Source organism: Hyperoodon ampullatus (assembly GCF_949752795.1).
Source record: "Hyperoodon ampullatus genome assembly, chromosome: 4".
NCBI classification, from domain to species: domain Eukaryota; kingdom Metazoa; phylum Chordata; class Mammalia; order Artiodactyla; family Ziphiidae; genus Hyperoodon; species Hyperoodon ampullatus.
The window spans coordinates 28,818,881-28,840,702 of NC_136917.1; the positions used below are offsets into that span (position 1 = coordinate 28,818,881).

The 21,822-nt window shown below is 53.5% G+C and overlaps 1 protein-coding gene across 7 annotated transcripts in view; it reads right to left on the reverse strand.

The window, feature by feature from the left end:
• The window catches only part of PTPRS (protein tyrosine phosphatase receptor type S), a gene marked incomplete at both ends in the record, with an annotated part of 62,647 nt that overhangs the window by 22,844 nt on the left and 17,981 nt on the right, over positions 1-21,822 (reverse strand). For all 7 annotated transcript variants that reach the window (XM_079703709.1, XM_079703710.1, XM_079703706.1 and 4 more), the window contains 5 exons: positions 5,252-5,396; positions 5,645-5,778; positions 6,832-7,413; positions 8,901-9,170; positions 20,039-20,149. In XM_079703709.1, coding sequence (XP_079559835.1) covers positions 5,252-5,396; positions 5,645-5,778; positions 6,832-7,413; positions 8,901-9,170; positions 20,039-20,149 — 1,242 coding nt within the window. The remainder of the gene's footprint in view (positions 1-5,251; positions 5,397-5,644; positions 5,779-6,831; positions 7,414-8,900; positions 9,171-20,038; positions 20,150-21,822) is intronic.

Genomic DNA, 21,822 nt, shown 5'->3' on the forward strand with positions numbered 1-21,822 from the left:
AACCAAAGAGAAGTCGAACCCAAAAGAAGCGGGTGTCAACCAAAGGTGAGATGGGCGGGTGGGTGGGTGGGTGGGCGGGCGGGGATGGGGGCAGAGAGGGCTGGCCAAGAACACTGCACTCACCACATGGGGCTGCACTTGGCACACAGTAGTTCTTAGGGAGAGGGTAGCCACAGTCCCCAAGGAGCATATGCACGTATGCTGTGCACCGTGCCAAGCGGAACAGCAGTAAAAGCCCCACTTACTGGCACCTACTATGTGCCAGGCATGGTGATAAATGAAATAGCAATAAAAGTCCCCTATACTGGGCACCTACTATGTACCAGGCACCACGCCAAGTGGAACAGCAGTAAAAGCCCCATTCACTGGGCACCTATTATGTGCCAGGCACGGTGCCAAAACAACAGTAAATGTACTTATTTATTGAGCACCTACTGTGTGCCAGGTATAACACCAGGAATACAATGACAATAAATGTACTTATCTATTGAACACCTACTGTGTGCTAGGCACTGTGCCAGAAGAATAGCAATAAAAGCCTCATTTATTGGGCACCTACTATGTGCCAGGCACCGTGCCAAGGGCTTCACAGAATAACAGTAAGTGTACTTATTTAGTGAACACCTACTGTGCACCAGGCACAGCACAGGAGCAGAATGACAGTAAATGTACTTATTTATAGAACATCTACTGTGTGCTAGGCACTGTGCCACAGGAATAGCAAAAGCTCCATTTACTGGGCACCTACTATGTGCCAGCCACTATGCCAAATGCAAAAGCAATAAAAGCTCCATTAATTCAGTAACTACTATGTGCCAGGCACGGTGCCAAGGGCTGCACAGAATGGCAGGTGAAAAATCTACTTATTGAACCCTACTATGTGCCAAGCGCCATGCCAAGGGCTTCACAGAATAACAGTGAAATATTTATTGCACACCTACTGTGTGCCAAGCACTGCACCAGAAGAATAGCAAAAGCTCCATTTACTACTGGGCACCTACTATGTGCCAGGCACAGCACCAGGGATGGAATAACTGTAAGCACTAATTTACTGAATACCTACTGTGTATCCGGGGAATAGCAGTAAAAGCTCCATTTACTGGGCACCTACTATGTGCTAGGCGTGTCTCTAAAAGCTTCATAGGTTAACAGTAAGAGCATCTGTTTACTGAACACCGGTACTGCCAGGGACCCAGAGGGCAACCCTGTGGTTACTTCTTGGCCTCACTTGCAAAGAAAACAATGTCTGAGTCTTGAGCACCTACTGTGTGCCAGTTAGCATGCCAAGGGCTATACAGAGTAATAATAAAAGCCCCTGTGTATTGGACACCTACTGTGATGGCACTGGGTCAGGGCATTACAGATAACACAGCCCACAGTTAGCACCTACTGTGTGCCAAAGTTTTAGTAACTCATAGTTCTTCTGTTTTGAGCCCCTACTGTTCACCTGATGCCAACCTAAGCCCACTGCAGATCAATAGCACGTCTCATTTATTGAACACCTACTATGGGCTGGTCACTGCAACAGCCCTCTGAAGATAAAAGTAGCCGTTGCCATTTATGCGGCACCTACTGCATGCCAGGCACTGTGCTAAGGTCTTTACTGAAACAGAAAAACAGTTCCCACATATTAGGTACCTACAACATGCTAGGTACTATACTAAGGACTATGTAGAACATTAGTTCTCATTTCTTAACAGGGCCTACTGTGTGTCAGGCCCTGTTATTTCTGGATAACAGTAATAGTCCCTACGTTTTAAGCGTCTGCTATGTGTCAAGCACCTTATATAAAAATAGTAATAGTTCTTACTTATTGAGCACCTACTATTTACACACACAGTTCCAAGAACCTTGCAGACAACAGTTTCATGTTTGGAGCAAAAACGAAACCATGCTAGGCCCTTCCAGACTGACAGTGGCTCCCATCTGAGCACCTACTATGTGCTTAGCACCAGGCCAACCTCTTTAAAGTGCCACTTATTGAGCGCTTACTGGATGCCAGGCACTGTGCCAAGGGTTTTGCAGAGCAATCATCGTAGCCCCCATGTTTCGGGGACCTACTGTGTACCTGGCACCAGGTTGACCTTGTTACAAGCTACTAATAGCTTCCATTCATGGACTGCCAACTCTGTGCCCAGCACCCTGCCGATCCATATTTAGACTGAAAATGGCAGCTGCCATTTATGGAGCACCTACTGTGTGCCAGGCAGCATGCTAAGGACTTTGTTAGATAACAGTGATACTCCCCATATATTAAGCATGAACTGTGTGTGTTAAGGGCTTTATGGAATATCAGTAATAGTCTCCATGTGCCGAGCACCTACTATGGGCCAGGCCCTGTATTAAGAGCATTACTGATGATAATCCTCATGTTCTATACATCTGCTGCACGCCCAGCAGCCTAGGCCCTCTGCAGACTCAAAATACGGCCCACTGATTGTGCCTCATTTAATTCTCATGACCCTCTTACGTGGCTGGAACTAGCACCCCTCCACCCCCCCCTCCACGTTCCAGGTGGGGAAATGGGTTTCAAAGCCCACCTGGTTTGCCTGGCATTCTTTTATCATTGGTTGTATAGCTACTGGGTGCCAGGTCCCACCCGTTCTGGGTGCTCACCTCCCATTTTACAGGTGAGGAAACTGAGGCCCAGAAAAGGCAAGTGGCCTGCCCAAGGGCACATGGCGCGAGCCAGGCCTTGAACCCAGGCTCAGCTGCTGTCCATGGGCTGTCTTGGTTGAGGCTGGGAATTCAGACCTCAGCCTGTGCCTTTATCAGCTCAGGCCAGCTGAGGATGGCTGGAGCCACACCCTCTCAAATGCCCATGACCCTAGAGCCCGCCTTGTCTGGAGGGAGGCTCAGAGAGGTCACTGGCCTTGCTTGAGGTCAAGGCATATAGAACCTTCACCATCATGCCAGCCGCACTTATTCACTGCATGGGTTTACAGACCACTTACTATGTGCACGTCCCATGCTAGGGTCTGGGACCCGGAGATGAATCAGAGGCCCCCATCCTCAAAGACATCAGGCTACCAGAGACCCCAGAGGCCACTCCAATGGCTTACTGCAACCAGAATGACTCTCTGGTCTCACTTAAATCGAAACACTGGGGTTCCCTCCTCTGGAAATAGACACTTGGGGGTCCCCTCCCCCATTTCTTGACCAGCCACCCCAACCAAAAGTGCCCGGGGGGAATCAAGCAGGGGTGGAAAGACCAACCGAGGAATGTGCCAGAAGGAATGGATTCGCTAAGAAAGGGGAAGGAAAAATAAAACCAAAACCATAATAAAAGAAGAAACAACGATGATGGTGATGATGATGAGAAAAAACATAATAAAAGAAAGAAAGACGCCTTCCAGAAAACTCCCAGTCTGGTTACCTACCTTCCACTCTTCAACTGCTAACTTAAAAGACTTTCTTACGAGGGAGGGAATGGCGGAGTGCTGAGCTACAAGGCCAGACCAAGCTCTGGGTGGGTCTCTGGCCGCGAGCGAGCGGCCGCGCAGCCCTGCTCCGGCCCCAGTGTGGGCACGCTGCAGTTCCGGGTTGGCGCCGATGAGGCAGGAAGGTGGAACGGTGTCTGGGGAGACCCATGGCTGAGTGGTCTGGCCTCCACCTACCCTTGAGTTCAGCCTAAGAAGCCCGCACTCCCCGGGGGGGATACGCCTGGCCCTGCGTCTCGGCTGCCAGTTCTCTCGGGCCCCACCCGTCTTGGGGTGCGAAGTGGGGAGTCCCTTCTCCCCCACTCCCTGTCCTGGGCCGCCCCGGAGGTTTGGAGGTTCGCGTGGCTGGGCCAAAGCCGCTTTCTCGACGACCTTGGAGGCCGCCTCCTTCACAATCCGGCCCAACCTGCGTGACTTGTCGGGAGGGTGGGGGGCAGCGTGGATGCGCACACGGATGCGCGGTGTGGGAGGGGGAGGGGCGTGGTTCCGGATTCCACGTTCCTGGGCAGGTGTGCCTCTCGGCAGCGGGGTGCAGAGTTTAGGGGACTGAATTTGGGCTCTGGACGGTCTGCACAGCCCAGAGCTGCTGGGGCACACGGGGCACAGGCTAGGGGGCACGCAGGGTGGGCCGTTTTTGTGAACCCGCTGGAGACCAGCGCGTACTCACCTTCGCGGCACCTGTGCCGGTCTCCCACGTGGCCGCCCAAGCCACAGGACACCCTCACTGATCGCCTCAAGCACAAACATTCCTGTGAGTTGCGGAGCGCTCGGCTCGGCCCCGGTGGGGCGGGGAGGAGGGGAGGGGGCCGGGGGTGACAGTGGGGTGCTGTGTCTCCAAGTCCCCTGATCCCAGCGGCTCAGACACCCCGGCCCAAGTTGCTGTCACTCTGGACTGACCCGTGACCCCCTGTGTGCGCACGCCCAGGGGCGAGGGAGGCGGGGGCTTGAAGGTTTGAACACTGAGGCAGCTTCCGGAACAAGGCCTGGGGTGGCTACCCCGTGACTGACTGAGCAGGGGGAGAGGAGAAGAAGAAAGGGGGGGTCACGGCGGGGGCCACTTGGGCCAGACTGAGCACAGAAGAAGGAGCGGAGGGAGGAGGGGGAGGCAGGGAGGCGGCGGTCGGAGGGGCCTGCCTAGGCCCTGAGCTCAGAGCAGGCAGGGAGGGCACGGCGGGCGCCACGGTGTGGCCCAGAGCCAGCTGCAGTGTCCTGGCCAAAAGGTGACTTTCTGTGACAGGGAGGCCAGGCGGGCACAGCGAACAACTCCAGGAATTCGAGGGCCCTATGTTTTGGGGGTCCTGCGCTTCCCCCAGAACCTGGCATCAGCTCGGACTCCCCCATGCCCCCGAGTCCCTGGCGATGGGGACCCAGTCCTGGGGCAAGAAGGGCCATCTGGGGAGGTAGGATCATCTCTGCATCCTCTGCTCTCTCGGAAGGATGGGGTGTGAGCTGTGACGGCGTCACAGACCCCTCCAAACACCTGTGAGATGGGCGCAACGTGGCCATTCCACTAACCCCAAAACCGGAGGAGAAAGGCAGAGGAGAGAGGAGGTGCCATCAGCGAAACCGGCCACGGCTGTACCCCAGGGAGATGGAGAAATTGGAGCCTGTGGGGTCCACGGGTGAGCCCCTCACTGCACTGGTGGGGGAACCGAGGCGCAGCATGGACGCAAGCGCGCCCGAGGCGGAGGAGCGAAGCGGGACGGGCGGAGGCGCCCCCCACCCTTGCGCAGGCCCCGCCCGGGTCAGTGCGCAGGCGCCGGCCAGGTCCCCACCCACGCAGGTCAGGACAGGGTCCGCGAGACACCTACTGGACTGCAGCGTGCGCTGCCGCACCACCGAGGTGAAGGCGCCCAGGCCTTGCGGGGAGCGCGCCGCCAGGCGGAAGGCATATTCGGTGTTGGGCTTGAGGTCGTCCACCACGAAGGCCGTGGCCGGGTCGAAGGTCCTCCCGACCTGGGGGCGAGGCGGGGAGAGAGACGGAGATGGAGAGGGACAGAGAGAAACCAGAGAGATACAGACACAGACCTCACAGAGTGATGGAAATGGAGGAGGAAAGAGTGAGTGGTGGAAAAATTAGCAACGGACAGGGGCAAAGAGAAGGGGGGAAGAGAGACATTCCGGCACAGGCTCGGGGAGACAAGAGAGTCGCCCAGAGCGGGAGCCGGGGGCGAGCGCCAGCCCGCCTCCCCCCGCCCACGCACCTCTCTGCCGTGGTCGCCTTCCCGGAAGAGGAGCTCATACTTGATGATGCTCTCCTGCCGCGGGGGGCTCCACGAGAGCCCGATGCTCGTCTCCGACTTGGCCTCGGCCCGGAAGTTCATGGGCTGGCCAGGCACTGCGGGGCAGGGGGCGAAGAGGACTGGCATTGGGGGGAGGCCTGGGAGGGATGGGCCCGCATAGGGTATCCAACCCGCCAGGTTCCCATTCTCCCAAAAAGGGCCCCGTGAAGCTCAGCACCACCCTAAAAGGAAGGGCTTGTTAGGCTCTGGATGCTTCTGGAGTGTTCTCCACTGTTCTTATTTCTCTGATTTTCCCAGGGACCCCCTACCGCCCCTCGTTGTCAGCTGCCCACCCCAATCCCCCCATCCTCTCTGCTGCCAGTGGGAAAACATTAAAAAAAATCCCCTTCTCAACGCACCCCAGCATCCTCCCCATTCCCCCAGTTAAACAGAAAACTGGTGGGGACCATAATTTGGAATGTGGATCTCCACCCTGTATCTGATTTACGGCAGCAGAGTTCCAAACCTCCTGTCCCTTTGCTTGGGCAGCTGCCTGACTCTTCCTAGATTTGAGGTTCCAAAGCCTGAGTCCATAAGAAAAAGCCCAGAAACCTGCAGAGAGCTGGGGCCCCACGCACCTAAATGCTCCACATCCCTACCCCACGTCCTTCACCCCAGCAGGTGAGAGACCAGCTCACAGACTTCGGGTTAACACACTATTATTTCAAAATGGGCGGCATGGATCCCCCCAGAGACAGCAGTGAACAGGGGTTCTCAAACTCAGAGATGGATGGGAGCCGGGGCAGTTAACAGAGAAGAGGGAGGCGAACGGAAACCACACCCCTTTTCTCAGATGCAGCCGGCGGTCGCATCTATCTGGATGCCATCGGATGACCGATTGTAGCCCTATGGGCTTGCCAAATCGGATTTTCCAAGGGTAGCCAGAAATCTGGGTTTTCTAGGACAACCTCCCGCTTTGCAACGCTGGCGTGAAAATACCTTAAAGCACCAGGCAGGCCAAATAAACCACGTGGTGGCTTCCAGGTAAGATCGGCCAGCTGCATGCTGGGAGACGCATCACCGCATGGCTGCCTCCTTCCCTCTGGTGGGACAGCCCCGAAACCTGCTGCCCCGCCACCAAGAAGCTGTGCTTCCCGCGGGCATCTCACCTCCCTGCTGTGTCTTGACCTGGATGGGGTCCGAGAGGGGCCCATCGCCTACGGAGGTGAAGGCCAGCACGCGCACGGTGTATGTCTCGTCCTCCAGCAGGCTGCCCACGGTGGTCAGCAGGCTGTCGTCCACGTTGTGCTTCTGCCAGTTGCCCACAGGGTGCTCGGGCTCCATGGTGTAGTAGACCCGGTAGCCCCGGATCAGGCCGTTGGGTTCCACGGGTTCCTCCCACTGGATGATCATGGTGGTGGCGCTGAGCATGCGGGCCTGCACGTTTCGGGGTGCGCTGGCAGGGGCCTGCTCGCCGGTGCGGGTGACCACCGACTCGCTGGGCGGACCCTGGCCGATGGAGTTGACAGCCGACACCCAGATCTCATACTCCGAGTTGGGGCTCAGGCCGCCAATGCTGTAACGCGTTGTGGTGATGTCCTCTTTGATCTGGTAGGGCCCGTCCTGGCTCTTGGATTTATATTCGATGACGTAGTAGGACACGGGGTCTGGGTTGCCAGAGTCCCACGTGATGGTGATGCTGGTGGCTGTGTTCTCTGTCACCACAGGGGTCCCAGGGGCTTTGGGGAGAGCTGTGGGTGGGAGGCAAGTTCACACATCAGGCACGCTGGCTGCAGACCCCAAAGGCTGTGTGACTTTTAGTCACACAACTGCCCTCTCTGAGCCTTCATTTCCTTGGTGGCAACCATGGGCCTAACGACCCCTAGCCCACCATCTATAGCAGGTGTTGGCAAACTACAAACCAAGGGCTGGCACCTGGTTTTGTAAATAAAGTTTTATCAGCACACAGCTACGCGTATGTATCGCTGCTGGCTGCTTTTGTGCTATGATGGTAGAATTGAGTGGCTACAGCAGAGACTAGATGGCCCATAAAGCTGAAAATTTTTACTTAAAAAAAAAAAATTGGCTGTTTAAGAAAAATATTCACTTCTAAAGGAAACAGTGGTGGCCCCTGGGCTACAGCTCTTCTCTGTGCTTTACTCTGCTTCACTCTGCTCAGCCACAGGGCCCTTCTGTCTGTTCACACTTCACACTTGCTGTTCCCTGCCCCTGGAATGCTCAGATGGCCAGATGGCTTAAGGCCACCCTCACCACCCTGGCTAAAGGTGCCTTTGCCCAGTTCTTATCACTGCTTGACGGTACGTCATGACCAGGTTTGTATGTTGTCCCCACCAGCAGGGACTGAGGATGGTTTACAGTGTGTCCCCAGCACCCAGATAAAACTGTGACTTCTCTCCCACTTGTCCCAAGATCTCATATCACACAGGCCCCAGGAAGCATGCACCAGAAGACGTTCAATCCCTCAGCAAAATGACCAACACACCAGCTGATGCTGACACTTTCTATGGCCCTAGGGCAGGGCTTGGCAACCTTTACCTGCAGAGGGCCACACAGTAAATCTTTTCAGCTTTGCAGACCACGTGGCCTTTGCTGAGAATCACTCAGCTCTGTCACTGTAGCCCCAAAGCTGCCACAAGCCAGGTGTGAACAAATGGGCAGGTGTCAATAAAGCTTTATTTATAAAAACAAGTGGAGGGCCAGATTCAGCCCATGGGCTGTAGTCTGCTGGCCCCTGTTACAAAGCTAGAAAAATTATTTGGGGTCACCCTCCTCTGAATCTCGCCACAGACTTGAGACATCAGGAGAATCTGTAATCCCTCCCCACCCCACAATGCTCTCTCTGAGTTTTGCACAACCTGTTTCCCTTTTCAACTTTTAGTCTTTCCCTGACCTAGCTTTCCCGGGAGTTGGAACGTTTATTCTGCGGGTCTGAGTGTTGCTACATAGTCCCCATCACTGCTCTAATCAGTCTGCATCATAGCTGCCGGGCTACGTGTCATCTCCCACTTTGGACTGTGAGCCCAATAGAGCAAGACTGGGTCTCGTTCCATGGGGCCAGGCCCAGAATAATTTGTCACCAATAAGTGTTTGTTGACTGTCCTCTTCACAGCCAGGAATGACTGAATCCTGAAGAGTAACTCAGAGGTTTTCCACCTGTACCCCCCACCTACATATGAGGTCTGACCTGCCTCCCCCATGCCCCATGGCCCCTGCTTACATTTCACCGTGATCTGGGCCACGGCCTCGATGACACCCAGGCTGGACATGGCCACGCACGTGTAGTTGGCAGAGTCCTTGACGTCTGTGAGTTCCAGCACGTTCCGGCCCACGGGCATGTCATCCTCAGGCGTCAGGTCCTCGGCCCCCTGCATCCACTTGACGTATGGCATGGGCGAGCCCACGGCCACACAGGTGATGTTCACGTTGCCACCTGGCATGATCTCGTGGCTCGTGGGCAAGATGGAAAACCGTGGAGCCACGCGGCGGACTGGGGAATGGGGTGGGTGGGAGATGTAGGGGTGGGGGAGGGGAGGGAGGGGGAGGGGAGGGAGGTGCAGGGGGTTGGGGGGATGGGGAGACGGAATGCAGGGGAGAAAAGAAAGAAAAGCAGGAAGAAAGAAAGGAAAGAAAGAAAAAAAGGAAAAAAAAAAGTGGAAAACAATTTAAATATAAACAGGGCTGTTTCCTTCCCCCCAATTGAAACTTTTTCTTCCAAATGAAAGAAAACAACAACAACAAAAAAAATTAAAAAACCAAATTCCAACACAAAGAAACCAAAACTTCAAAGGAAAGTACTTCACAAACAATATAGAGAGAGATATATCGATATATAATAAAAGAGACATGAAGCATTATTCCATAGCAACAGGGTTTCAGAGACCAGAGTGGCTGGTCCACAGCACAGTTAGGAACACAAAAATTTATCAGCCGTTTCTCATCTTTGCTGACAGACATGGCTTCGGGGAGCAGCCCCTCCGCCCGCTCTCCCAACTGGGGAGCTTCGGAAGATTCGTGCTGCAGGGGTCGGGGGGCTCTGGGAAGGTTGGACGGGGCGGGGTGTGTGTGTGGGAGGTCATGGGAAGAGTTGGGACCAAGAGGCAGAGGGGACCAGGATGTCGGCCCCCCATCCTCACTCCCTCTGGTGACCCAGGGGCCCTGCCCACTTCCCCGGGGGGCCCTCAAGGAAAAGATGAGAAACTCTAATGAAATTTTTGTGGTTTTTGGGTATAGAAACCCTTCTAAAAGCTTCTGTCGGATTTGACAAGTTTCCATTGATAGATGCAGCTCTCAGAATCACAAACAGCATGCAAAGTAGGTTGGTTGAGAGAGAGAGAGAGACAGAGAGAGAGAGAGAGACAGAGAGAGACGAGGGAAAGAGACAGAAGGAGGAAAAGAGAGGTTAATGTGAAGAGGCCTGGATCTCAGGGGCCTTTAGTGCATACTCACGGAGGAGGGGGGGACCAGAGAGAAGAGATAGATGGGTTCAGAGACAGAGAGAAAACAGGAACACAGAGAGGGAGGGACAGAGAAAGAGAAAGGAGGGGGGGAGGGGGCCCCTTCAATGCTGCATATTAGTTCTAGATGTGACCCAATGTGACATGTCACATTGTCACATCACAGCCCTGGCAGAATAAATAGGATATTAATAATAATAAACGAGGGAATGAACTTGAACGTTGAGAAAACAGGGACATGTTCTGTGCATTTCTTAGCGGGAAGCGAATGCAGCCTTCTGTCCCAATCTTGCAGACCATGAAGGCAGCAGGATGCATTTCGGGGGCTCCATTTTCGGAAGCTGCATGGGGTTCGGGGGGGAAGGGGCGAGTGCTAATGGACACCTGAACTGCCAAGAGGCACGGCTGCCCCGTCGGAGATGTTTCCCTGCAGTGGAAAGGACTTGGGTTAGCTAGTAAACCCTTCTAGCCAGAAGGAGCTTGTCCCTGGCTTCAAGGAGCCACGTGGACGTGCCCCCAGCTTTGGGCAGTTCAAGGAGTCTTGTCTCAAACTGTGGAGATGACGGATTGGAGGCTCAGCAAGGCTAAACAGGGCCACCAAGTGACGTTCGGCAACCCGACCTGCCTCTAATTTTCACATGGAACTGCGGTTGCAGCCGCACCCCTAAGGGGGTCGCTGTAGGGGTGTCTGCCCTGTTCTACGGAGGAGGGGACTCACTCGCTCTCTCCCTCTCTCTCTCTCCATGGGTTCCAAGCTGGAAATCTCAATCCCAGTTCTCTGAATCCCCGCTGGAGAGAAGGGGGAGCTCCGTGTGGGCGGAGGGAAGGCCAAGAAAGCTGGCAGCCCTTCGGAAAAGGAAGCCCCGCGAAAAGTCCAGGAGTCACGCTGGAGACAGGATGGAGGAAGTGGAAGGTGTTCGGCAGGGGGGAGGAGGTGGGGTGGGCAGGGAGGGGAGACAGAGGGGCCATGCAGACAGACTGGGGGTGAGGGGCGGGGCTGGGCTCTGAGATGGGGGAGCGGCTCTCCGGCAGGGCTGGGTGGAGGTATCGGGGGAGAATGGGGTCCGGCCAGCCAGCGGACGCGGTCCAGGCCAGCCGCCGGCATCCACAGCGAGGCACGAGTGGGATGCCCAAACGCTGCGTTGTCATGGAAACGGAACACAATGGGGGATGAGTGTGAGGGAGCTAATTAATCAAGGACAGAAAACGGCATCGACATCCAAAACAAAACCAGGGCAAACAAATGAAAAAACAAAGTGGGGTGGTGGGGGGAAATAATCCAAAAAAACCAACCAAACAAAAAACCCCTCCAAAACAAAACACCTGAAAGCAAGAAAAAAACCAACCAAACAAAAAAAAAACATGGAATGGGTGTGGGGCTGAAAATCGGGGTCTGAAAGGAGGACGGCTGTGGCTTCCCCAGGGAGGTGCCCCCCAACCCTGGCAGAACACAGCATCTGGCCTCCCCACCCAGCACCCAAGGGTCCTGGCAGAAGCTCGAGGCGGCCACAGAGGTGAGATCCTCATCGAAAAAGAACCTTCGGAGCAAACCAACCCAGCCACAGGAGCCCCACTTCTCAGTGATTCTCCCTGCTCTTCGTTGAGAGCTAAACAAACAGAGGCCAAGTCACTTGAATCACACAGCAAGGTAAACTCCTTAAGACCTCAGAGTCCCATGGAAAACCTGCTCCGGCAGAGGTGGGGGGCTGATGAGGCTGGATGAGCCCTGGGAAGGGCCCTCATCCTCCGGGAGCCTCAGTTTCCTCCTTTGTGAAATGGAGGCCATCGGTGATGTGTTGAGAAGGCCATTAAGCTGACTGGGGCAGTGCCCAGCACACAGAAGATGCTCAGCCTGGGCATGGGCCAGTGAAGTTTCCTTCTGGCCTTCCAGGATGCTGGAAAGATCAATGAGATGCTCATCATTGAGGGAGTTTGGGGATGAATTAGTTAAAAAAAAAAAAAAAAAAAGTAATGGGAAGAATTTCTATTGAATCCCTCCCACTTTGAGAGGCCAGTGACCTCATGCCCATTTTGTGGAGGAAGCAGTGGAGGCCCAGAGAGGAGCTAGGGCTAGTTGGAAGACACAAAGAAAGGAAGTGGTAGGGCCAGAGCTCAAAGCCAGGGATGCCTGATCCCTACCTCTGAGATAAAGTGAGCCTTCTCTTACCGTGGTAATTAGCAAGAATTATATCTACGTGTCCCTTCTTGGCTTTCAAACTTGTGTCCTTACCCTCTGGGGATACCGAAGAGGGCAAAAGTACCCATCACCCATATACACCTATCAACTGAATAATCATCAGTCGAAAAATATCCAGCAGCCATCAAAATAAGTGTCCAGAAGCCATCAGTAAAAGGTTCGTACTGAAAGGGATTATTGGAACATCAGAGGGAATAAAGGCTAGCTTTAGGATTTAAAGGTTAATATAATCCCAATTTATGTGCGTAAGGCTCAACATCATGCCCCAAAGACCCTGTTCACATTGAATCTTATCTTAAAATATCTTCCCTTAGGAGTGTCATAATTTGGAAGGTACCTCTAACACTTTTCAGAAGTAGACACAAGGCATACATCTTGAACACATAACAGACTTGCTGTACAGGGTTGTTAATTATAAGTCAGTTAAGTGTGGGACGGCATTTATCAACAACTGTAATTTTGGTGCTCACAATCCCCAACATGGCCGGCAGCCATCAATTAAATGGATCTGCCAATATGCTATAAAGGCTGACACCTAAGACACTTTGCCCACTTGCTTTCTCACCTACCCCATTCGTTTCTAAGGGTGTGCAGCAGGAAGAGGGCTGGTTTGCCACGAGTTAGGGGAGGATTGTGCCCATGAGCACTAGGTGGCTTAAAAACCCCCTGAGAGGGTCTCATAAGGCCTCTGGGCATCCTTCCAGTTGGCGAGGGCGGGCGGCTGACGCTGTGTTCTGCCCAGTTTGGTGCTGACTCCCACCCACATCATCTTTCCACCCCTGGCTGCAAGCTTGAGGTGCAGGTTAGAAAAGTAAGGTGGGCACGGAACCCATGGGACGGAGTGGCCCCGCGGGACCCCCGCCCCCAATTACCGACCTGAATGGAGGGTCCAGGCAGGTTATAAGGGGACCACACCAGCCTTGGTCCTCAGCACGCTCCAGCTGGCTCTCGTTTCCAGCTCTTCTCGTCACCGAGTAGCCGGGGGGGTCCCAGTGGGGGGGACCCGCGTGGGTGAGGGAATCAGAAGGGTGGGCGGTGGGAGGGTGGTGGGTTGGTGGGGGGTGGGTCGCTTCAAACCCCGATTCACATGGAAAAACAACTCAAAAACCTTCAAAGCAACCGGGAGACGACCCCTCCCCCAGGCAGGAAGAGGCAGAAACTCAAAAACCAAGAAAGTGGGGGTCGGGGAGGGGTGCCCCAGGGGAGGAGGGGTTGGGGAAGGGTGAGGGGGAAAACTCAAAAGTGAGGTGATCTGGTTGGAGCACTAGGTAGGGAACTCAACAGTGTCAGACATCTCAACGATTCAGCAAGCCGCAGCTCTGAAGGGTGGGGGGGCTCTGCTGGGCATTTTGGGGTGGGAGAGGCTGCTGGGTGCTCCTCCGGACTCCAAAATGAGGATGTGGATGGGGAGGGGAGGGGAGAGGTGCCAGTTCTGCAGCCTCCACAGGGTTTACTTAAGCTTAGATTACACCTGTCAGGGGACAGGAAGGGGTCCGAGGCCTAATTCCAAAGCCCCTCCCTTGAACCCCAGCCTGTGGCCCAGGGAGGGTGGGTACCGCCCTGAGGCCTGGCCTGTGCATCTTCCTTCCCCCCCCACCCTTCTCCGCCACCCTGCCTCCCCACTCCCACCACCAGCTCCCTCCGCCATCGGGATTAGCGTGCAAGGCCTGGAGGGACCTGGCTGGACCCCTGGCCCACGGGCTGACCAGCGGCCTTGACAAGCTCTTGTCATTTTGAGCTGGACATTTTGCTGCGCTAAAGATACTTTTTATTGTTGGTTTTTTTTTTTTTTTTTTTGGGTACCCTCTCTCTCTCGATTTCTTTTTCCTGGTTCTAGCAGAAAATGGGGTGATATCTTGCCAATCGACTGATTCCCCTTGTCCCCCCGCCGCGGCCGCCAGAGACACGGGGCTTTCCGAATGACAAGGTGTAATCTAATGTTCCCCTCAGCCCCCAAAAACAGAGGCAACAGCAATGCAAAGGGTGTGAGGCAGGCAGCAGGCGAGGTGTCTAGAGCTCAGTGTTCCTGGAAAACGGCCCCGCACCACCCACCCCGACCCGCCATGCCCCAATGGAGGAAAGCCCGCCTTCCCACCCCTGAGCACCCTCTCCCCTTGGGATGAGGGTGGGATGAGGAGAAGGGCTGGGTCTTGACCTGCCACTGCCTACCACCAGGGTCAAGTCAGGGGCTTTGGGGGTGAAGGGTGGGGTGGCATGCCAGGTGTGATCAGGAGCCGGGGGAGGTCGCCAACATACCCCGGTGGTAGTCTTTCTGGAGATACAGGAGGTGGCGGGGGGCGGGTTCCAGGCCCAATATCTGTATCTACTCTTGTTTGGGGGTGCCAGGAGGTAAGGGGAACACCTAGAGGTCACATCCACCAGAACTCTGGCTTGGGTGCCAGAGTTTTAATTTTAAAAACAATCTGCCCCACAGAATTCCATGCTATGAACTGATCTGAAGAGGCCTGGGGAAGGGTTTCAGATAAAAGGTTCTGAAGAACACCTGGAAATTGGGGCAATCTGGATCTCCCTCTGGTACTGTATATTGAGTCCCGATCTCTTAGCTCAGCATTGAGAACTGGCGTTAAATTATCCCCATCTGGCTTCTTCCAAGATCCTGGGAATATCCTAAGTCCCTTGAAGGTGGAAAGTTCTTTCCCCTGTCTCTAGCTCGCTCCAAGTTCTCCCCGCATGTTCCTGTCATCAGGTGGGTGGCACACCATTTAACCGGGTCCTGCACCGTGGTTCAATAATGCTATGATGCTAGACCAAGTGGTAAAGACACCATCGTTAGCCACTAATTCGCACCTTAAAGGCTGACAATTTTAAAGATTTTAAAGAATATTAACAGCCAGGGAGAATATAACCTGATCATGTTCCCACCCTGTCAAAGTCTGAGCTGCATCTTCCTTAGGAGAGCTCTGGGAGCACAGCTCCCAGCTGCATTAAGAAAATGGGCTTGGTTTTGACCTTGGTCCTTTGAATATCAGAGATATACTGCAGGAGAAGGGTAAATCTGAATATTCCACCCCGTGGATCACCCAGGGTCAGCAGAAGCTGGAGACTGTGAATTGAAAGAAGAGTTAGGTTGAGGGTGGGGATTTGGTGCAAATAACTCCCAGGATTGGTTGCTCTGGTAACACTGTAAATGCTTGTAGCTTTCAGGCCAGAACATGCTAGGCGGCTCTTCTCTTCTGCTGGGCTGGTACTTATCTGCAAAGGTAGCCTAACATCCAAACTGTTCCTTTTTTTTTTTTTTTTGCCCCCTTCTGATACTCTGGCCATAGAACTTCCTGGGGGCGTGACAGGGATTAAGATGAGAGATGTGGCTCTGGGGAGGCCACTGATCTCATGGGAATGGGGTTGGAGCCAGGAGAAAATGAGACCATGAGATGGGCTCAGAAATGCATTAGCAAAAAATGAGATCTGAGCAAATGAATTAACATCTGCCCTCCAATTCTTTTCAAAGCAGTTTCCTATAAGCCATCTTATTCAAACAGCGGATGTTTGAAATACATGATGGGGAAACTGAGGTCCCCAAAGGAAAGCGACTTGCCCAGACCATTTATCTGAACTCGATTTCCCTGTTTTACAACTTCACTTGCGATTTCCTATGTGCCATGCAGTACACAGGGCACAAGATGAGCATTAATTTGCTCGATGGAATCCTCCCTACTACCCTGTGAGCTAGGTAAATCAATGCTTCCTATTTTTCAGATGAAGAAATAGGGACTCCAAGCAACCAAGTGACTAGCCCAAGGTCACACAGCCGGGGAGGGGCAGAGGCAGTACTTGAATCTAGGTCTCCCCAAGCAGCAAGTCTGTGCTCCCACCACCAGTCTATACTGCCCCAAAAGTCCAAGTGGTCTTCAGAGACCCTCAGCCACCTCTCAGTTTCAATTCACTGGGACCCAGCTTTAGTGAAGGGGCCGGGAGACCTCTGTCTTCCATCTTTTGGAGAGGTTCTGCCTGGCAGCTCTCACTCTGGATTCAAAATGAGACAGGAAAAATAAATCCCTTGTTATTGCTTCTGAAGTCCTCTTGCCAACTTGCCCCTGAACTTAATAACTGGGAGTTTAGAGAAGGCAGGTGAGGGACAAGAGAGAGAAAAAGGTGACCCCAAACAAGCTGATCTCAGCCCTCCACTATCATCAGTGTTGGGTAGTAAGCTGGGGGCTAGTGGCTATAAATCTAAAGGGATATTTTATTGGGGGTTGTTTTTTATTTGGGGTTGGAATGGGGCTCTCAAGGGCTTGCCTTTCCTCAGGGAGGGAATAGAAGATGGGAGCGAACATCTCCAAAGGTTTCAAGAGTGAGAGAAACACACAGAGAGAAAGAGAGCTGAAAGAGAGAGAAAGGCAGAGGGAGAGCTGGGGAAGTGGGGGTGGGGGGTGGGGGCTGTGCCCAAAGTTCCCCAGGGTTTTCTCCAGAATTCCACAGTTCTGATGCTCAGGTACTCAGAAAGTGACCGTGCTGTGTTGCTGGACAAAAGACGCCTGTGACTGGGCCCAGAGCCTGTGAGGTGGTGGGGGAAGCAGCCAACATCATCTGGGAGGCAGAGGCGTAGCACTAAAGGGCAGAATAACTGGCTAAGTAGTTCTTCCAAAGTCTGTCATGCTACATTGTCTGATGGGTGGATCCGTATTGGTACCCAGCCAGGATGCAAAAAGTCATCACACCAGCTACCATGTTGAGCACTGCCTATGCAGTGCCAAGCATGCATCATTCTGGGAGGACGGTCCACTGAAAGGTGGCCAGTTCTCATATTTGGACGTGTTGCTCCAATGAACAAGAACTCAAAATGCCGGCTACACATTCAGCTGTGCTTCAAGTGCCTGTTTTGGCGTTGTTTGCGAGGGTGGGAGGTGGTCTCATGCTGAGGCAGAAGGATGGAAACATGCCTGCTTAAGCTCCCTTCCAACATGGCTGCCCTGTGGGGCTGAGGCATCAGCTCTGGGTAAAACAGAGCTGGCAAATTGGGCTGCTCTCCTCACACACCCCACCCAGGCTCTGACCTCCCACCATCTGTCTATGCCACCTCCCTTGTGCTCTTGAGCCCAGGCGGTCACTTTCTGCCCCAGCATCCCAGCTGTGGGACCCCTTCTGCCCTCCTGGATGGTAGTTGGGACAGGAACACTGGCTTTTAAATCACAATGCGTTTGGAGAACAACCACACAACAGCTCAGCCCAAGAAACCCAAACCAAAGAGCACGGAAACACAGGACAGAACCAAAGACGAAACGCTTTGGGGGAGGAGGGGGTTGGGTGAAGGGGATGGGAGGAGGGAAAAAAAGAACGAACCAATCGGTTTTTCCCCCCCAAACGAAACAAAATCAACATTAATAATTAAATAAAAGGAAGTTAGAAAGAAAAAAACGAAGAAAACCAAAGGAGAAAAACGGAACGGAAGACGAGAAACACTCCAACAGAAGGCGTTGGGAATTCACCAAACCGAACCGACAAGAGTGGCATGCAGAGAAGATTTTTACATTCTCCCAGCATGCATCAGGCCCAAGTTACCATGACGACGAGGAGTGCAAAGAACTTAGCAACAACATTACCAAAGGATGCATAGAGGCGACCACAATGCAAGCATCGCATGTGTGCGGCCGGCCCTAGGCCGGGCTGGGCGCGGCTGAAATTTTCGTGTCTTTCTGGGTTTTTGCTCTCACTTGGTGGTTTTTTGTTTTGTTTTGTTCACGTTGAGCTCATTATTTGTATTCGTCATTTTTTTTTTTAGTTCATTTTTCTATTATTTTCTGTGTGCATGTCTGCGTGTGTCCGTGTGCCTGTCTGTGTGCGTTTCTTGCGTGTGTGTGTCACTTTCGGAATGTAAAAATGTGGGTAAAGAAAGTAAAAAAGAAAAAAACACACCAACCTTCTCGAAGCTCTGAGGGATGTAAAGGGGGTTTGATGCAGAACACAATGACATGGGGAGAAGAGAAAAAATAGGGGAGATACAGAGAGTAAAAAGAGGACTTCCCAAGGCTAAAAGCTGCAATAGTTTGTTGATTTTTTTTGTTTTCTTTAAACCAAAAAAAAAAAAATTAAAATTAAAAAATAAAAAGAACAGCAACGACCTTTTAGTCTTTCCTCCGTTCTTTCCTTGACATACAAGATCTACATTTGCCTTCCACGATTTTTTTAAAATTCAATTTCGGAGCGTCTGAGACCCAGGCAAAGAATGGGAAGCTGGACCCCCCCAAAAGAAAGGACCCCACCTCTGGGACGGGGCGGGGGGTGCTGAGGACACAGAAGGCCCCCCTCCCTTGTCGCACCCTGGGCTAGAGGCCCCGCCCCCGCCCTGACCCATGCCTGCTGCCCACACTGTCCTCCTTGAACTCTGCAAGACTTACAAACCCCCATCCCAGGTGTTTGCAGAGAAATAAGCAGGTTAGACGAAGACCAGTCAGTTGGAGTCGTGGGCACGCTATAACTCACCAGAGGTGCCGTGGCATCGGATCGGATGTGTGCCCCCTGCCCGCCCCCGCCCCGGCGTCCCCGTCCCCTCCCGCCAGGCAGCCTCCTTCCTCCTCAGAGACGAGATGCAGAACCCAAGGGCAGCCAAGGTGCTGCTTCAGGGCTGGTTGGGGCCGTGCTTATTGGGGACCAAGGGGCTGAGGGTCTCCGGGTGAGGGAGGAGCCGCACGGCCTCCCAGGTGGAGAACGGCAGGGGCGTGGTGCGTCGAACGGGGGAAACGGAGGCCCAAAGATGGCTGGCATGGGGTCAAGTATACAGAGCCAATTGGGGCAGCCCGGGGGGATGAACGGGACCCTGTTTCCTGGCAGGCGGGAGCTGTTTCTACCACGAATCGGATCAGAAACAGCCAAGGGGATACAGGAGATGGAGGAGGAAACAAGTTAAAATTTCTGAAAGGACGGAAGAGAACCGACCCAGGGATGAGACGGGGTCCACAGAGACATCTAGGAGTAGGGGCAGCCCCCCCAACCTGGCACCTTTGAGGGGACACCAAGGGGCCCAGAAGAAAGTATGTGTAGCCGCTTCCCAGGCCCTCCTTGGGTGGGTGGGGGTGTCAGGGCAAGGACCCCCGTGCTTCCAGGCGTGACTAAGTGGGAAACTGACAAGCCTCAGCCCAAGCCCCAGGGTGTCTGCCTAAAGGAGCCCTTCTCTGAGGGTGACTAGGAGAGCACCGGGCTCAGAGACAGCTGAGGGCGTGGGGCTAGCAGGGGCAGCCTTGAAGACCCCTCCCCAACTCTTAGATTAGGGGGACGGTGAAGCAGGGAGCTACGAGGCCACGAGTCTGGAGAAGCGAAGCGAGCACACAGCAAAGGGGAGGCACTGCACGACACACCACAGAAGCCGACTCGGATGGGCGGGCGGGCGGGGTGGGGCAGAGGCCTGCAGGCTCCCCCGGCCCTGTAGGCCCACGACTGACCCCTCCGGCCCTGCCCCATTCCCTCCTGCCGCCCCCCACCCCAAGTCCTGCAGCCCACGGGGCAGCCATCACAAGGCACGGGGGTGGGGGTGGGGGTGGGGGTTGAAGCTGCCCCCATTTTACAGGCGAGGACACTGAGGTCCAGAGAGGGACACAGCCTCGCCCAAGGTCCCGCGGCCACAAGCGGGGCTGGGCCTGCCTGCTGGGGTCTGCAGGGGACAGGGGAGCCCGGAGGCTGTGAGCCCGAGGAGGAAGGGGGACGGGTGGTGCGGGTCCCTGCCTTCGACCTGGACGCGGCATTCCCTACCTCGCACGTAGAGATTGGCGGGTGAGGAGTAGCGCACGCCTGCGCTGTTGGTCGCCACACACTCGTATTTGCCCTGGTCGGTCTCCTCGCTGCTCTCAATCTGCAGGGCTCCTGTGGGTAAAGGGGACAAGGCCTGGCCCATTAGGGGAAACCTCGAGGTAGGGGTGGTGGGAGGGCTGTCCCAGAGTCCTGTCTCTTAGTCGGTCTGGGCCGGAGAGGCAGATGAAAAAGCTGAGTCAGCCTAGAAGCCCCCACTGGGTCAGGGCCTCCCTGCCTGCCTTTCCCCACCCCGATCCTGGCCCATCCTGGCCTGAACATACCGCCTGCCCCACAAATCCTCCACCCTCAGCTGGGACCTCGTAAACGACTGCCAAGTTGAGTGACAAAACTGGGGAGAATGTGTTTTCAGGAAAGCACCAAGCGATGTTCTCCAGGCAGGGTGGGGTGCAGGGCAGGTTGGCGGGCCCAACCCATAGCAGCCGTTCCAAAGGCCCTGACGCTTAAGGGGCCACCACAATGATGTGCCAATTCAGGGAGCCGGCGATCGCCTGCTGGTTTCAACCAGTGCCCGTGTGTAAATGACCGTGGGTCTGGGTTCCTCAAGTATGTTTGGAATCACAGGCCTCAAGGCCCACGGTGTCCAGAAACGGAGACAGGGGTGTATATCTTCGAGGGTGTTTAAATTTCAGGATATACAACAAGTATGTTTGAAAGCAAAGGCCTGGATCCACGCTTTCTGTACCTGAAACTGATTGAAGAGTGAATTTCCCCAGAGATTTAAAGTCATCTAAGTCAGTCAGTCTGAATTCACAGATCTGTTTTAAAACCACAGGCCTGGATTCAGGATTCCGGATGCTCACAAGTAAATGAATTTTCTCAAGTGTGTTTGCAATCACAGACGGAGACCCAAGTCCACGGTGCTCATAGCTTAATGGGGAGAATTTTCAAAAGTGTTTGAAATCAGGTGTGAAGGAAAACCTGTAACCCGTGCAAATAAAGTTGAGGCTGAAATGCCCCCAGCGTGCTTGAAATTATAAACCTGGATCAAAGAATTTGTTGGTCATGAGTAAATAAGAATTTTAAAAAGAGGTCAATTTTCTCAAGCTTATTTAAAATCACAGGCCCAAATCAAAGGTCTTGGTGCCCACAAGTAAATGAAAATAGGGCAGATTTTCCCACAATATGTTTGAAATCACAGGCCCAGATGAAAGACTTCACTTCCCATGAACATGTGAAAATGAATGAACCTTCTTAAGAATATTTAAAAGCACAGAGCCTTGATCACACACTACGGTGCTCACAACTAAATGAAAACGTGGCCAAGATTTCCCCAAAGATATCTGAAACCACAGGCCTGGGACAAATCTTCATTTTCACAAGTAAAATACATCTCTAAGTATGTTTGAAATCATGGGCCTTGATCAAATACTTGAGTGTCCGTGAACAAATTAAAAATGAGGCAGAGGTTTCCACAGTTATGTTTGAAATCAAAGGCCTGGACCAAAATCCTCATTTTCATAAGTAAATAAAACTGCGTAAATATCTATAAGTATGTTAGACTCACAGTCCTGGACCCTGTGACTGGTTGACTTTGGTAAATGAAGGTGAGGGAATATCTCCAAATGTGTTTCAATCACACATTGTTTTTGTTTGCTGTTCTTGTTGTTTTTGTTTGCTGTTGTTGTTGTTTCTCCCAATCACAGGTTTTGATCAGAGTCCCTGGCACCAGGAGTCCAAAAATCCAGTCCAAGGTCCCGAGCAGACCCCTCCTCCCAGCTTTGTTT